Source organism: Salvelinus alpinus, chromosome 34, assembly GCF_045679555.1.
Source record: "Salvelinus alpinus chromosome 34, SLU_Salpinus.1, whole genome shotgun sequence".
Lineage (NCBI taxonomy): Eukaryota > Metazoa > Chordata > Actinopteri > Salmoniformes > Salmonidae > Salvelinus > Salvelinus alpinus.
In genome coordinates, this window is record NC_092119.1 from 20,308,942 (window position 1) to 20,326,021 (window position 17,080).

At 43.8% G+C, this 17,080-nt stretch overlaps 2 protein-coding genes across 3 annotated transcripts in view; one reads left to right on the plus strand and one right to left on the minus strand.

Annotated features, from left to right (window-relative positions):
• Positions 1–1,874: 1,874 nt before the first annotated feature.
• LOC139563872 (ankyrin repeat domain-containing protein 9-like) lies at positions 1,875–3,535 on the plus strand. Its single transcript, XM_071382852.1, has one exon. It carries the CDS (start codon positions 2,431–2,433, stop codon positions 3,295–3,297), a length of 867 nt encoding a protein of 288 aa, XP_071238953.1. The 5' UTR covers positions 1,875–2,430; the 3' UTR covers positions 3,298–3,535.
• A 364-nt stretch (positions 3,536–3,899) lies between these two features.
• LOC139563867 (tectonin beta-propeller repeat-containing protein 2-like) overlaps positions 3,900–17,080 on the minus strand; it is a 41,663-nt gene continuing 28,482 nt past the window's right edge. For both annotated transcript variants that reach the window (XM_071382843.1, XM_071382844.1), the window contains 4 exons: positions 15,639–15,787; positions 10,991–11,132; positions 10,658–10,807; positions 3,900–5,580 (listed from right to left, as the gene is read on the minus strand). In XM_071382843.1, coding sequence (XP_071238944.1) covers positions 5,429–5,580; positions 10,658–10,807; positions 10,991–11,132; positions 15,639–15,787 — 593 coding nt within the window. In that variant the 3' untranslated portion in view covers positions 3,900–5,428. The remainder of the gene's footprint in view (positions 5,581–10,657; positions 10,808–10,990; positions 11,133–15,638; positions 15,788–17,080) is intronic.

Here is a 17,080-nt window from a genome sequence, read left to right on the forward strand (position 1 = left end):
TGATGAGGACCAATTCTCTTCTTACCTGGAAACTAGAGGCTACAATTAATAAATACTTTAATTGGGAATTTATGCAACTAAACTAAATTAGTTCTGCAAATACAGCCAATTTATGGAATTAATAAAAATCCAAGGCTACTTAAAATAATTCACTGAAAACAGTGAATAAGTTAATCAAATCATATGAATTTCAGTCCTTTTTTTATTTTAAAGGACTGCATTTATTTTCGTTTTTGTTTATATGCCAAGGACCATGCACAAATTATACTTAAACCTATATTAGCTCAGTAACCTCAATCTGTCATGAGCCCCTGGTCCCCATCCTCAGAAGCCCTAAAAAAGGAGCAATGTCTTGCATTCACATTGTCACAATCAAGCTACTTCTGGTCTCATTGAAAAGGGTACTCTAAAATATTATGTGCATGTATTCATAGCAATGTGGCAATGCAGTTGCAAACTATGCCCTCCAAAAATATCTGGCCAGGGAAGTCAAACAATATTTGGGGAGCTCAATAGCCTACTTGAGCTAGACTCATATTTTGCTAAATGGGGGTCCTCCCATAGGTATAGGATATACTTTCTATAGGCTAATTCTTTACCTGATCTTAATTTATCTCATTTTTTTTTACTTCACTGGCCAAATACTTCTGGAAGGCACTGTATCTGTGCAGATACAAGAATAAGATACGAAATGTGTTTGTTTTTTCCTCTGCTCTTATGCTTTTTCCATTGTTATTCCCACACAGATGTGGCGATAACAGATTCTGAAGTATTTCATTCTCCGCTTAACATTAATTTAATCAAAAACTCATCCATCATGCTTCTTCTGAACTGTAACGTGGCCTATTTTATACAGTATAGCCCAGCCCTATCTAGCTGCAGAAGTCATGCTCACATCTATACACTAAATCTAAATATTATCGTCAGTGATCTTCAATTTCTCATTACATAGGCTACACAGATTACCCATGCCATAATGTCATGTTAGTAGGGTTGGGTTTATGACTATGGAACATCACTGTGTCTGTTTGCATCGTCACTGGGACATAGTCACTGGGAAATGAAGATTGCTATTACTCAAAACCATGCTCAAGTAGAATATGGAGAACAGTAGAAGCCCATGCAACTCCACACCAGTATGGGCGGAAGGTAGCCTAGTGGTTACAGCATTGGGCCAGTAACAGAAAGGATGCTATAATAATATATTTTACTACATATTTTAATTAGCTGATTCAGAACCAATTTTACACTGATTTCCCACGTCATAACCCATTTTAAAGTGCATTTACACTTCTGCATGGCTCATAATAAATAATGTCAACAGGTCAGATTTGATCATACCATGATGTATGGACATATTGTAAGCTGTATGTTTGAAAATTAATTTAAATGGGTGAAGAGGTGAAGATGATGAAGATGAGCATATGCTACTTTGTCAATTCAAGGTTATTTATGACATGTAATTACACGTATTCACCAGACAGGTGGCGTGGTGGACTATCGAAAATACGCCTATAATTGTCTGTCCTATACTGAAGCTACTAAAACTAATACGTTATATAACACATACATTTGACTTTTTCACGAACCTACAAGCTGTTACACAATTTGAGGTTAATTTGAATGTCAACGTTTAAAAAACACTTTCAAAAACCTACATTGTTGCCTGTCTAGACCTGTAGTCCATGTTATTGATGTGGTATATCTTGTTTTATAGGTCTACAGTCGATAGATTTAACCTAATCCTGACGACACAACACGACCTAAACAAGATGTAAATTCCTTGAAATTATGAAACCAAGGCGGCGCGTTGCACCAGACGCTCAATTACATAATGCACTGCCGACCCACAACCTAACGTGCGTCCTGTACACCGGACGGTTCTGTACGCACTGGGGACATTCGATAGGGGGGCGATAGCACGTTGCCCAAACAAATCGCTCACTAAACACATACTTTAAAGTTAACGGCACTTGGAACTGAGGACGTCACATTTCATCTCACCTTGGAGTCGTCATCAGACAGCCAATGGGGATATTTGTTGACGCAGTGAGCGACCAACGAGGGCAGTCGTGAAGGAAGTTCCACTATCGTTCGTCACCAGCAAAGGTATATAAACTGCCGATGGAGTCTGAAGAGGGTTTGAAGCAAGTCAATAACAGCGGAAACATACTGAACACAGACTCCAAGAGCAGCGAGACAGACCGTTACGTTTGCTATAGGCTTTCATTTTTATTTGAAAAACTTTTTGCCGTGTGTAATACAAGTTCCCTAAATTCAGCTATTGATTATTTTATATATTTATAACTGTTGAGAGAGAGAGGGCGCATCCTGTGTTGATGTTAACAGAGCTGGCACAGAGGTGCTAGGCTATACCTTGCAAAAAAAGGTATATTCAGAAATTAAAGGAATCTGCCGAACACAGTAGCAATGCCTTACGATCTAGGTGTGTTTGACAGCCGAGCCGATTATAAATCAGAGAAACAGTGCCAAAGAACCTCCTTTGCCTTCTACCAAGCAGTGCGGGACCTGTTACCAGTATGGGTGCTCGAGGACATGCGGACAATGGAAGTGTTTCATTGGGAAGAAGGGCGGGCGTGCTCTTTTACTCCACCCGAGGCTTTTCTGTATGCACTTGTTCACGACCATCAACAATACGCCAAATTCCTCCTCAACAGATACTCTGTCGGTGCACTGGAGATGCCCAGTCAAAGCTTCTGCTGCTGCCAAGCATCAGCAACACCGCATCTCACAGTAGCTGTCCGCTATAATCGTATTACTATCCTGAAAATGATCATGGACTCCCTAAAAGACTTCTCTCATAGTGAGCGCCAGAGCTACTTGAACACCCGTGGATGTTTTCACATGCAAGGAGGCAAAGACGCATTGCATCTGGCGTCCGAACTGGTGCGCCCTGAGTGTTTGATTATGTTACTAGGACACGGTGCATGTCCTTATGTCACAGACCGAGATGGGAACACCCCCTTGGACTGCCTCCTAAATCAGATACGCCAGGGCGAGCCTGACATGCGTAGCAAGCACGTCTGCCTTGGTTACCTCATTCTCTTCATGCCAAAATTCAATTTTCAAATGAAGGGACAGTTGCAGAAGAATCCAGGGCTGTGGCAGAGTCTTATTGGAGAGCAGGCGTTCCAGTGGCTCTTAGAACTATCGCCTCCCTCTCTTTTTGTTCAGGCTATGCATAAGATGACCCAGTCTATACCTGTTAAACAGTTGGACTCTCTGCCAGACTTTCTGAAACCACTGGACTTCAGGCTACACCAGTATGCCAGATAAAGATTCTCTCAGACAAAACTACCTGACTGACTACAGGACTCAAAGGTTTCTTTTTGGCTATGGTGTGAACGATTTAATAAAATGCAGTATGCAGCTTTGTAAATAGCAACAACTCAAAAGGTTTTCATTTTGATGTTTAAAAACAATGCACTATAGAATACACATCTTGACTTGTCATACTTTAAAGTAGAGTGAATTGAATGTTGCAATGTAAATAAGAGTATTATTGTGTACACAAGAGAACATGTTGCAGTTGTTTTCTTTCATCCAGAATATACCCTCGCCATTATCTGGTGGTTGTGGAGTGAAGCAGTGCAGAGAATGTTATTACACAGGCAACTGAGAAGTGTTGTGTTAGACCTACAGAAACAATAGTAGACTAGGTCCAAAACTGAACGTTTCACAGCATGGTATCACCCATAACATGGCACAATGGTTTGAATGTGCTTTTTGCGCACGGCTCATGGTCAGAAGGAAAACATTCTCAGCTCCAGTCCTGTCCTAGGCCCCCACAATTTTGTTCCAGATCAGCACTGTGTTAGTGATGGGCTAAAGTACAAATTTGCAGTCCTATGGAGGTCATACAGCACCATCAGGCAGAGTCACTGTAAACACCTTTATTAAGGAAGTTCATTCATTACTGAGGAGAGGCATGGATTCATACAACAGGATTCAGTGGACTTGCAGTGCTCTATATCCCATGGAATCCCATATAGACACACAGAGGGGATACTTCAACTCGATTTTTGGGTTTTCCTGTCTAGTGTAAAACATCTGTCATTCAATCTGGTTTTTCATCTCAAATGGCACCCTATTCATCTATATTGTGCACTACTTCTGGCCCGGACTTTGTCAATCTGAATTGAACTGGCAAACTCCTAAGGATTAAATAGCACAGTATTCAGAAGCAACAATATGATACCATTAAATGCACGATTCCCTTAATTATACAGTAACTGTATTAAGACTGAATAAATTATTTGGTTCGTTTCCCTTTCTGGTAGTTATACAAAATACACGTGTTATAAATCTCCCAGAACAAACTCCTGCAAATATCCCTTCCTTAGTGAGCACAGTATTCCACAGTAAAAAAGGAAGCATCAATCAATATGTGCACAGTAAGCACCTACACTTATATGCTACCCTTGCACTGTGACTAACATGATACATTTCTCCATTCAAGTACTTCCAGTCACGTTACATCTGTGTTATTATAAACAGTAAAAAAAACTAAATGGATCTCCTTCATACTACCATCGTAGTTTCCTTTAAAACAACATGAAAACATAATTCAAAGACCATGGCCCTATATAACTCCTGTGATAGTGGTTCAACTGGACTAGAGGTATGACAGATCTAAATATTTAATTGAAGATACCCTTTTGGAAGGCTCTAAGTGTGTTGTGGTACGTACAGTATTCATCGGAATAAATCGATATGTAAAAAACAATACAAGAGCTACAGTAAGTTCTTTGGGAGAGGACGTTTTCTAAGAAAACAACAGACTGTCTTAGGGTATAAAGTCTAGACTAACGCTGTGTACGGTCTCAGGGTAGCAAGTCTTGACTAGTGCTGTGTATTGGGAGTGCAGTTACCTTCCCACTTCAATTAAAGTGCAAACTAACTAAAATGAAGGAAAAAAATTGCCTTCCTAAAACGTCACCAATAAAAAAAATATTAAAACGAATATAACAATTCATTCCTTAAATTAAATTCAATAGGGATTGGTTGGGTTAGGTTAAAAGTAAACACTGGTTGTACACAGCATGAGGTGGTCTGGGAGACACCCCGTTCCCTTGGTAACACCAATTATCCCATCCTGTCTGTCCACAAAGCCATTGTGCAATCCGTACTGATTCATAAGCACCAAGCAGTTGCCTTAGAATCTACTGTGTACATAGGATGATAACATTAAAAAGACATACAGTAGGTAAAGTGCCCACCAATAAATGCAATGCAGCCCATTTCAGTAGTGAAAATGAATATTAATAAAGAGTGGTTGTTTCAGTTGGGGAAAGATGTGAGAAATAGTACCCTATTCCCTTCATAGTCCATGACTTGACCAGGGCCCTATGGTCCCTAGTCAAATGTAGTGCACTATATAGGGAATAGAACACAATTTCAGTCTTCTTTAGATGACCTCCCACTCCTCTTCCAGGTCCTCTCCGCTCAGGGAGCCTGTGTTGACATGGGAATTGATGGTGTTGTGCACCAGGGTCTCGGTGAGCCGGTGCCTCAGACCTCCAGAAACACTCACAGCCCACAGCTCGTCCATGGGTGTCACTGTGGGACAATCAGCATGTTGGAGGTGATCAGTTTGAGCAAGGCGAAGCAGAGGCACACAATTTTCTAATGTTGATCCCCTAACAAGTAGTTATTTGGGATGATTTGTATATCAGTATTCTGACTGCAATGTAGTAGATCTCAAATGTGCACAATGGAATAGCAAGCCAAGCATTAACAATGCCTCTCATCACTCACCTATCACTTTCTCTCTCTCTCTCTCTCACCCACCTCTGGCGCGCTCTCTCTCTCACCCACCTCTGGCGCGCTCTCTCTCACCCACCTCTGGCGCGCTCTCTCTCTCACCCACCTCTGGCGCGCTCTCTCTCTCACCCACCTCTGGCGCGCTCTCTCTCTCACCCACCTCTGGCGCGCTCTCTCTCTCACCCACCTCTGGCGCGCTCTCTCTCTCACCCACCTCTGGCGCGCTCTCTCTCTCACCCACCTCTGGCGCGCTCTCTCTCTCACCCACCTCTGGCGCGCTCTCTCTCTCACCCACCTCTGGCGCGCTCTCTCTCTCACCCACCTCTGGCGCGCTCTCTCTCTCACCCACCTCTGGCGCGCTCTCTCTCTCACCCACCTCTGGCGCGCTCTCTCTCTCACCCACCCCTGGCGCCCTCTCTCTCACCCACCCCACCCACCTCACCCACCCCTGGCGCACTCTCTCTCGCTCTCTCTCTTGCACTCTGTTTCCCTCTCAATGCTCTCTCCCTCTCCTTCGCGCTTCCTCCCTCTCGCACCCTCTCCTTCGCGCTCCCTCCCTCTCGCGCTCCCTCCCTTTCTCTCTCTCTCCCTCTCTAATCACTCACCTCTCTCTCCCTCTCTAATCACTCACCTCTCTCTCCCTCTCTAATCACTCACCTCTCTCTCCCTCTCTAATCACTCACCTCTCTCTCCCTCATCACTCACCTCTCTCTCCCTCATCACTCACCTCTCTCTCCCTCATCACTCACCTCTCTCTCCCTCATCACTCACCTCTCTCTCCCTCATCACTCACCTCTCTCTCCCTCATCACTCACCTCTCTCTCCCTCACCTCTCTCTCCCTCACCTCTCTCTCCCTCATCACTCACCTCTCTCTCCCTCATCACTCACCTCTCTCTCCCTCATCACTCACCTCTCTCTCCCTCATCACTCACCTCTCTCTCCCTGGGCCTAGTCAGGCTAGAGAAGGTGGTGTAGCGGAGGCTGGGTCTAGTCAGGCTAGAGATGGTGGTGTAGCTGAGGCTGGGCCTAGTCATGCTATGGATGGTGGTGTAGATGAGGCTGGGTCTAGTCAGGCTAGAGATGGTGGTGTAGCTGAGGCTGGGTCTAGTCATGCTATGGATGGTGGTGTAGATGAGGCTGGGTCTAATCAGGCTAGAGATGGTGGGGTAGTGGAGGCTGGGTCTAATCATGCTATGGATGGTGGTGTAGCTGAGGCTGGGTCTAGTCAGGCTAGAGATGGTGGTGTAGCGGAAGCTGGGTCTAGTCATGCTATGGATGGTGGTGTAGATGAGGCTGGGTCTAGTCAGGCTAAAGATGGTGGTGTAGCGGAGGCTGGGTCTAGTCATGCTATGGATGGTGGTGTAGATGAGGCTGGGTCTAGTCATGCTATGGATGGTGGTGTAGCTGAGGCTGGGTCTAGTCATGCTATGGATGGTGGTGTAGATTAGGCTGGGTCTAGTCAGGCTAGAGATGGTGGGGTAGCTGAGACTGGGTCTAGTCATGCTATGGATGGTGGTGTAGATGAGGCTGGGTCTAGTCATGCTATGGATGGTGGTGTAGCTGAGGCTGGGTCTAGTCATGCTATGGATGGTGGTGTAGATTAGGCTGGGTCTAGTCAGGCTAGAGATGGTGGGGTAGCTGAGACTGGGTCTAGTCATGCTATGGATGGTGGTGTAGATGAGGCTGGGTCTAGTCATGCTATGCATGGTGGTGTAGATGAGGCTGGGCCTAGTCAGGCTAGAGATGGTGGTGTAGATGAGGCTGGGCCTAGTCAGGCTAGAGTTGGTGGTGTAGCTGAGGCTGGGTCTAGTCATGCTATGGATGGTGATGTAGCGGAGGCTGGGTCTAGTCATGCTATGGATGGTGATGTAGCGGAGGCTGGGTCTAGTCAGGTTATGCTAGTGGATGAGGAGAGTATAGTGGGGAAGTGTAAGATACTGGGGGGGAGGAGGAGGGTATCAAGCGGAAAAGGAAAAAGGGGAGGAAGGAGGTTGGAGGGGAGAGGCTGGGGTGGTCAAAGGCACCATGGAACCTTTTCCTGGTGCTGGGGGGGAGGCCCTGACCAGAGAGGAAGGGCAGGTGGTCAGGATGGGAGATGGAGATGAGGAGGAAAGTGAGGAAGAGGATGATGAGTTATTTTTTTCAGACTCCTCTTCAATGCATCCGGAGCTAACAGCCAGTCAAAGCAGAGGGGTCAAATTACACGAGAGAAATGACAACGTTCCTGAATGAGACCAAGGGGAAATAAGTCGATCTTAATTCTGATCCGAGAAAGTTTGTAAGATCAGTACAACATGCTATGAAAAATGAGGGGCATGGTGTCCTCTCACCCAGGAAACGGTTTAGGAAGTGGGTCACAACAGTGTGTAAGGGTCTACCTTCAGACACTGTTTAGATGTATAGTTTCCTTCTGGCACTGGGGCTGTTTGAGCTTTGCTATTGGTCTCTTTCTTTGTTGGCTTTCCTCTCACTTCTTATGGAGACTTCGGGTAGGATCGCTCAATATAAATCGCGCCAGAGATGCGGGAAAGAGGAGTGTGTTGGGTGAATATGTAAAACCAAAAAAAGTACAGGCGTTGTTTCTGCAGGAGACGCATAGTGATGTGGTGAATGAAGTCGATTGGGGGCTCTGGTGGAAAGGCACAAGTGTGTTGAGCCATGGGACAAATTTTAGTGCAGGGGTGGCAGTCCTTTTTGTACCGGGTCTGTCTGTAAAAATTTGCTCCTCAAAGGAGGTGTGTACAGGTAGGCTGCTTGTTGTAAAAGCAAAAATTAACAACATGGGTTTTGTCTTTATAAATGTGTATGCGCCTAACACAGGGAGAGAGATGGGGGTTCTATTTGGGAGTCTTAGACAGGAACTCTCACAGGTAGCGCCTGAGGAGACGCTGGTGGTCGGCGGGGACTGGAACTGTACAATGGATTTTACGAAAGACAGAAATGGGGAAGAGCCTCATTCAGTGTCAGTGGGAGTGTTAAGGGACATCATTAATCAGTTCGACCTAGTGGATGTTTGGAGAACTAAACATCCCAACACAAGACAGTATACATGGGTGAAGGTTTTTGGGGTTAAGGTGTGTGCAGCACGACTTGATCGTTTTTACATGTCCAGGAATCGGAGCAATAGGCTGTTAGACACTACCATTCTCCCGGTGGGGTTTTCGGATCACTACATAACCATGGCTCAGCTGTCTATTTCATCAGGGCCCCGGCAGGCATCCTATTGGAAGCTTAATGTAAAGCTCTTACAAGATGCCACTTTTTGCTCAGGTTTACAGACCTTTTGGGAAAGGTGGGGGCAGCGAAGAGAGGAGTATGAGTCTCTGAGTCAATGGTGGGATGTGGGGAAAGTCCAAATTTGGCTTTTCTGTCAACAGTATACAGCTCTCTCATCCTCAGAGGCTAGGAGAGTATTGGGGGAACTAGAGCATAGTATCAGTGAGATGGAGGTAGAGATGGTGGGGCAAGGCAATGTAGGCCTCCAGGCTAATTTAGCTGAATAACGTAGGGACCTGGGCAGTTTTTTCCAGGTTAAAGCAAAGGGAGCATTTGTAAGAGCTAGGTTCTCCATGCTCAAGGAGATGGATGCTCCCAGCTCCTTCTTTGGTTCGGAAAGACAGAGCGGCTGTCTGATGGGCTGGTGACCTCTGTGGTGGGGGAGATCCGAGAGCGAACTGTGGAGTTTTATACTGAGTTGTATAGGGAAGAAATGTGTGATCCTACGTGTGCTCAGGTCTTGTTCGCAGGACTCCCTAAGCTATCTCTGGCACAGAGGGATGAAATGGACATTCCTCTGTTGTCCCATGAACTGGCAGAGGCCGTAACCCAGATGTCCCCTGGTCGTGCACCGGGGATCGATGGACTCCCAGTGGAGTTCTATAAAAAATTCTGGGAAATAATTGGCCTGGACTTCTTTTGCGTGAATGCGTCGGGGTAGGAGAGTTGCCGCTGAGCTGCCGTCAGGCTCTCCTGCCCAAAAAAGGGGATTTGTGTGAACTTATGAACTGGAGGCCTGTGGCATTGCTCTGTGCGGACTACAAGATATTTGCCAAGGTCCTCTCTAACAGACTGAAGTCCCATCTGGACCCGATAGTACATAAGGACCAAACATATTGTGTACCGGGATGCTCAATCACGGACAACTTGTTCTTAAATCAGGGACATGTTGGACCTGTCGAGAGGTTCTAATGTGAAATTTGGACTGGTCTCTTTAGATCAAGAGAAGGCTTTTGATAGAGTGGAACATGAGTATCTGTTTAATGTGATGTCTGTGTTTGGGAAGAGTTTTTTGACCTGTGTGAAGCTGTTGTATGCTGGGGCGTCATGTATGGTCAAGGTGGGAGCGGGGCTCAGTAGGCCAGTCTGGGTGAGACGGGGCATTAGACAAGGATGCCCTCTATCTGGGCAGTTATATACACTAGCCATTGAGCCTTTTTTGGGACTGCTACGCAGGAGACTGCAGGGAGTGTGCTGGACAGGCAAGGATGTGGTGATAGGCATAGTAGTGTCAGCATATGCAGATGACATTTCGGTGATGGTCAGGGATGGTCAGGATATGCAGGCACTAGAGACCTGTCTAAAGGTGTACGAGGAAGCTTCGTCAGCTAAGGTAAACTGGGCAAGAGCAAAGCTCTGTTATGTGGGGCATGGGGGGGAACAGAGCCCCTCTACTTCCAGGGGGTTTGCAGTGGGGTTGTGAAGGGCTTAAAGTGTTGGGGGTGTACCTGGGCTCCCTCATCACTCACCTCTCTCTCCCTCACTCACCTCTCTCTCCCTCATCACTCACCTGTCACCCTCATCACTCACCTCTCTCTCCCTCATCACTCACCTCTCTCTCCCTCATCACTCACCTCTCTCTCCCTCATCACTCACCTGTCAGCCAGTTGAGCAGGCCTGGTATCTTCTTCCAGTAGTCCCCTGCTGGGTTCTTGTCAGTGATACCATAGCGCCTCGCCACCTCCCCGTTGGGGCAGCGCACCCAAACAGTCTTCACACTCAGCACCAGCTGATTGGCCTGCAGGCCTGGGAATAATTTGGATAAACGAAAGGAAAAATTATGATCTAGTCTTTGGACAAAGGTTTTATGAATGGGTGTCTGATCTTCCGCTTATGAATATGTAGATTACAAAGTCTTTGAAGTCGGACAAAGGTGTTATTAATTATCATTGGGTGTCTGACTAGTCGGTCAATCGTCAGGTAATTTACCTGGAATGTGTTCCCAGTCTGTGCCGATAGGCATCTCGTCTGTGATTCCCGTGCGGACATGTACGTTCCCTCTGTTGTCCATGGCCCACAGCATTCTGTCGTTGGGACTGGTGTGGATTCTAATAAAATGCACTCCTAGTGGCTGATGGAGCAGGAAACCATGACGGTGTCAACAACACAGCACAACAGGAGATATCATGGGCTGAACTATAAACTCAGTGTGAGGGTCAAATATTTTTGTCTGGTATGTCTCCAGAATTACTTTATCATCAATATCTATAGTAAAATGCTAAGACTATTTTCTTAAACATTCTGAAGATATGAGGATTGACTTAAAAATAAAATACATAAGCAACCATCACTGTATTAATCAAATGCAGGCAGATGTACAATGTAGGCAATCATATTGGTCTTTCTATAAATAAAAGGGGACAATTTGTGACATCAGGGTCAACACTTCAAAATGGTTTGATATACATTTAAATATGATTTTCTTGCAGCTTCACATGTAAAAGGAATATGAGTGTATGAAAGGCACAATGAGACCATAACTCCTAGCAACAACAAAACATCTACATGTAATTCAAATGTCACATCTAACATGGATACTGCATGTTTTTTTTGTCATGCCTAGTAGCCAGGTCTGTTTGTGCTTTAGTCAACTTCTCTATCATTTATAGCCATGCTTAACCTTCCATTAGAATGAAAAAGATAAACAGCATCTCTATTTTCTAAAAGTCGATATAATAATATAATACAGTGGGTTCTGTAAACAACATAATTGACAATAATTATATCCAATAACTAAATCATTATAATTAGTAAACTCTTCAAGAAGTGTGTGAAAACTAGACATCCCGTTCTTGCTTCCTCTATCCTTATTCCCTCCACTTCTTGTCTCTCCTTGAAAGTGCATTGAAGCCTAAGAGGAAGAACCTTCCCTCCTCTACCCCAATGTGCTTTGAGAGGATGGTGAGGAACGGAGGAAACATCCCTCACCCATCACTCTCTAACATGAGCGGCACAGCGGTCTAAGGCACTGCATCTCAGAGCTAGAGGCGTCACTACAGACCCTGGTTCGATTCCAGGGTGTATCACAACCGGACGTGATTGGGAGTCCCATAGGGTGGTGCACAATTGGGCCAGCATCATCCGGGTTTGGCCGTAGTAGGTTGTCATTGTAAATAAGAATGTATTCTTAACTGACTTGCCTAGTTAAATAAAGGTTAAATAAAAACAAATTTTAAAAAACTGTTGCATCACTCACCTGTCACACTCTCTCGGTCTCATCACTCACCTCTCACACTCTCTCAAGTATTTGACAGCTATTACATGTTTTTGACAGTGCCAGACTGACTGACTGAGCTACCATAACACCCATAGCCTGTCCAGAAACAACCCATAGCCCCGACTGCCCAGAGTCTAGACACTTGTGGAGATCTGAGAGGGATTGATGGGTGGTGACATGGTGAGAGCTCCACCTAACCCTCTGATAGGCTTGGTGGAATTTTGGTGGTATAGCTTACACCTGTCCAATTCTCTGGGGCTAGGGGTTGTTTCTGGACAGGACCCCACAACCCTCTGCGTGTGTGGTGGATCTACAGAACAACTCCTGAGGCATTGGTTGGATGTTTAATTCCATTGTTATGCACACAGATTTGCACAGGTGTAAGCTGGACACACCCACAGCACCCTACCAGGCTGATCAGACAGGTCTGGGTAGCTGGACACACCCACAGCACCCTACCAGGCTGATCAGACAGGTCTGGGTAGCTGGACACACCCACAGCACCCTACCAGGCTGATCAGACAGGTCTGGGTAGCTGGAGACCAGCTGTAAACAGTGATAGGATATGTTTACACCCTTGCTTCATTCCTGCTAGTGAGATGTGCAACCAAAGACTAACTATAGCTTGGGGTATATCTCTAGTCTAGCAACATATACTGTTGTTTTGGCTCCATAGCATCATTTAATAAGATTACCAATGGTTAGCTAGGATATATCAGTACACTAACCATTTACAGTAACATCAGTTCATTAATAAGTCAATACACACTAAATCGTATGCAGGAATGGAGAAATCTTACTTTATCTTGCCATTGTGGCACGGTATGGGCAGCTGTTAAAACTTCTTTGGGATAGGGGGTAGCATTTTCACTTTTGGATGAATTGGTGCCCATAGTGAACTCCCTCCTACTCTGTCCCAGATGATAATATATGCATATTATTATTACTATTGGATAGAAAACACTCTGAAGTTTCTAAAACTGTTTGAATTATGTCTGTGAGTATAACAGAACTCATATGGCAGGCAAACTTCCAAACAGGAAGTGAGAATTCTGAGAAGGGCGATGTGAAAGTCATCGCCTATTCAATTCCCTGTAATATATGGATCTGTTTGCACTTCCTACGCCTTCCACTAGATGTCAACAGTCAGGAGAACGTGGAATGAAGCCTCTAGTGTGATGTGGGGCTGGATGGGAGCTATTTGAGTCAGTTGTCTGGCAGAATGCTAGTTCCTGGTCATGCGCGCTAGTCATGGAATGGCCATGTGTGCCATTACTTATACAGACATGAAGAAATGCTCCGGTTGGAACGTTATTGGATATATGATAACAACATCCTGAAGATTGATTCTCTACTAAGTTTGACCAGTTTATTCGACTTGTAATATAACTTTTTGAAGTTTTCGTCCGACGTTTGCCTGCATCCGCGTCAGCGTTTGGACACGTGTACTACACATGCTAGCTAAAGTTTCTAATTGGACATAAGTAATGGACATTATCGAACAAAAAAAAAACGATTTATTGTGGAAATAGGATTGATTATCTTCATTGCATTCTGATGAAGATAATCAAAGGTAAGGGAATATTTATGATGTAATTTCGTATTTCTGTTGACTCCAACATGGCGGAGAAATGTTGTTAAATTGAGCGCCGTCTCAGATTATTGCATGGTGTGCTTTTTACTAAAGTTAAAAAAAAATCTGACACAGCGGTTGCATTAAGAACAAGTGTATCTTTAATTATATGTAAAACATGTATCTTTCATCAAAGTTTATGATGAGTATTTCTGTTCTTTGACGTGGCTCACTGTAATTACTCCGGATATTTTGGAGGCATTTCTGAACATGGCGCCAATGTAAACCGAGATTTGTGGATATAAATATGCACATTATCGAACAAAACATAAATGTATTGTGTAACATGATGTCCTATGAGTGTCATCTGATGAAGATTATCAAAGGTTAGTGATTAATTTTATCTCTATTTCTGCTTTTGTGTGACTATCTTTGGCTGGGAAAAATGGCTGTGTGTTTTTTGGATTTGGTGGTGATCTAACATAAATATATGTTGTGTTTTCGCTGTAAAACATTTAACATTTAACATGTAAAACATTAATCTACCCATCGGACACGATGGGTAGATTAACAAGATGTTTATCTTTCATTTGCTGTATTGGACTTATTAATGTGTGAAAGTTACATATTTCAAAAAAATATTTTTGCATTTCGCGCACTGCCTTTTCAGCGGAATGTTGGGGGGGGTTCCGCTAGCGGAACGTGCGTCCTAGAAAGGTTAATCAATGAATTAATAGATTTACAGAAGTTAGAAGGGTGACTTACTTTGAAAGGACATAAAGTGTTGGCTGTGCACTTGACCAGGCATTCTACATTAAACTCCACCCAGATTTGAACATCAAAATATCAAGTTGTTTTTGAGGTTTATATGCAAAAAAATACAGTTAACTATGGAAAACAAGAGATCAAAACGTACATGGACCGTAATCTTAACACAGGTATCTTGATTTAATGTTGTCCACGAATTAGGCTAATTATATTGACCACCATAACAACATAGACACAAAAATGTTCTGTCAATCCTTGAAATAAACATTAATTCCCACACCTTGGCAGTTGTTAAATCACATGCAGTATCACACAAGCTCTTTACCACTTGAATGTCATTCAAAAAATCCTTTCCTGAATCAGCTGATGTTGCACGATAATGTCCCCATGTAACTAAACAGCTAGATATCAAACGTGCATCAAATAGCTATTGTGTAATTATTGAAGAACCCTGTTAATGACAGTATCGATTTTTGCTTTATTAATCATATTAAAGTTACTCTTTCTGTTTGAAGCATTGGATTTTGCAATCACATACATCATTTTGGATATGTGTGCCCATGAAACTGTTTTCACACCATAACATAGAGATACGAAATGATACCAGGTTACAGTACACTTCCGAGATCTCCATACAAAACAAAAGACAGCAATATCCAGGAATTTCACAGGATCAGGGTCAAAGTGTAATTCAATTCTTAAAAGCTTACAATATAACAAACAATATCATAAATGTAAGGAAAGAAAGGTAGTGTTTTATGTCACATGATTTTTGCCAAATCTGTGAAGACTCCAAGAATGAGAAAGGGTTTAAACATATGTTTTAATTCAATTTATGAATTATATTGAATGTATCCATGTTCCTCCTTTATATCTTAATGCATTCACATACATTTTATTTATTTATTAATGACTTTGTAAAAGCTCCAAACAGTTGTCCAATAAAATAAATGCTCACTGGTACCCTAGTTCATAGAAAAACCCATATAAACTATGCACTGTGGTTAGACTGGCTTTACCTGCTCTGGTGGTTCGATACAGATCCAGGCAGGAAGCATCATGCTGGGGTTGAGGGGTTGCGTACCGACGCGGAAATAGACCATCCCATAGCCATCACACGCCCACACGTTCTGGCTGCCACAAGATACGCTGACCAGCCTTACCTGATCTGCAAGACAAAGCAAACCAAAGTCAGTTCTTCAGCTTCTTGGAAGTCTTTCTTCATGACATTGAAGAAGGCACTACTGTGCAGAAACATTGGTTCAGACATCTAATAATAGCAAAGATATTTTACATAATGTTGTAACCGGCTTTGATAATAGGCTAATTTTAACTGGGAGTAATATAGAGTGTATGTACAAGTCTCTATTACTATTGTTTAGTAAGCAGCGTAACACAGCAACCACAGCCATGGCTATTGCTTTTGCAGCACAACACAACACAGCACAATAAGCCCATGTGACAAAACACTATTATGTCACAGTAATCTCACACAGATTACAGAATCTGACTATTGGGATGAGCGACCTCTAAACAAACAATGACCTAGCTACGTCTACTTTAAACATTCTGTGAGTGACGTACATTGCCCTGCCATTGCAGGCCTTGAAATGTACGTGACAAATGTATAGGTCAAGACCTGTCACTGGACCATTCTTACAGCACAGCCAAGCAGAATAACTCCTGGAACTCGTACCTTGGTCTATTTTTCCTCTGTAAATAAACTCCCAAACAGGGTTTCTCTCTTACCAATAATTTTCAATAGCTCACATTTGCATAAAACAGCCAGTGGAGAAGCGTGATATGATTTACCTTTCCCAAACTTAATAGGGCATGTGATGTTGCAAAGAGGATATGGACATAGGCATGCAACCCAGAGAGGAGGTCAACATGTCTGGATGTACTCAAAAATATATATATACTCACAGACAACTCAGGGCAGGAAGTTGATTAATTTAACTGGTTTGTTAAATTGTCATACTAACCTTGATGCTCCTCTATGATATCCTATCATATTGATGACATCTGTTGGGCAGTCCTTTTAATCTAAACACATCGCTTAGAACAGGAGGAGGCATATTGATGATGCAAACACTTCAAAGAGTTATCTGAATGGGAGTGATGTGGACGCCAAGGAACTAGAAGCTCTCAATCTGCTCCACTACAGCCCTTGTCGATGAGAATGGGGGCGTGCTCGGTCGTCCTTTTCCTGGAGTCCACATTCATCTCCTTTGTCTTGATCATGTTGAGGAAGAGGTTGTTGTCCTTGCACCACACGGTCAGGTCTCTGACCTCCTCCCTATAGGCTGTCTCATCATTGTCGGTGATCAGGCCTACCACTGTTGTGTCATCAGCAAACTTAATGATGGTGTTGCAGTTGTGCCTGGCTATGCAGTCATGAGTGAACAGGGAGTACAGGAGGGGACTGAGCATGTACCCCTGAGGGGCCCCCGTGTTGATG

Coding starts and splice junctions, on each gene's coding strand:
- LOC139563872 (XM_071382852.1), top strand. CDS start 2,431: ATGCCTTACGATCTAGGTGTGTTTGACAGCCGAGCCGATTATAAATCA.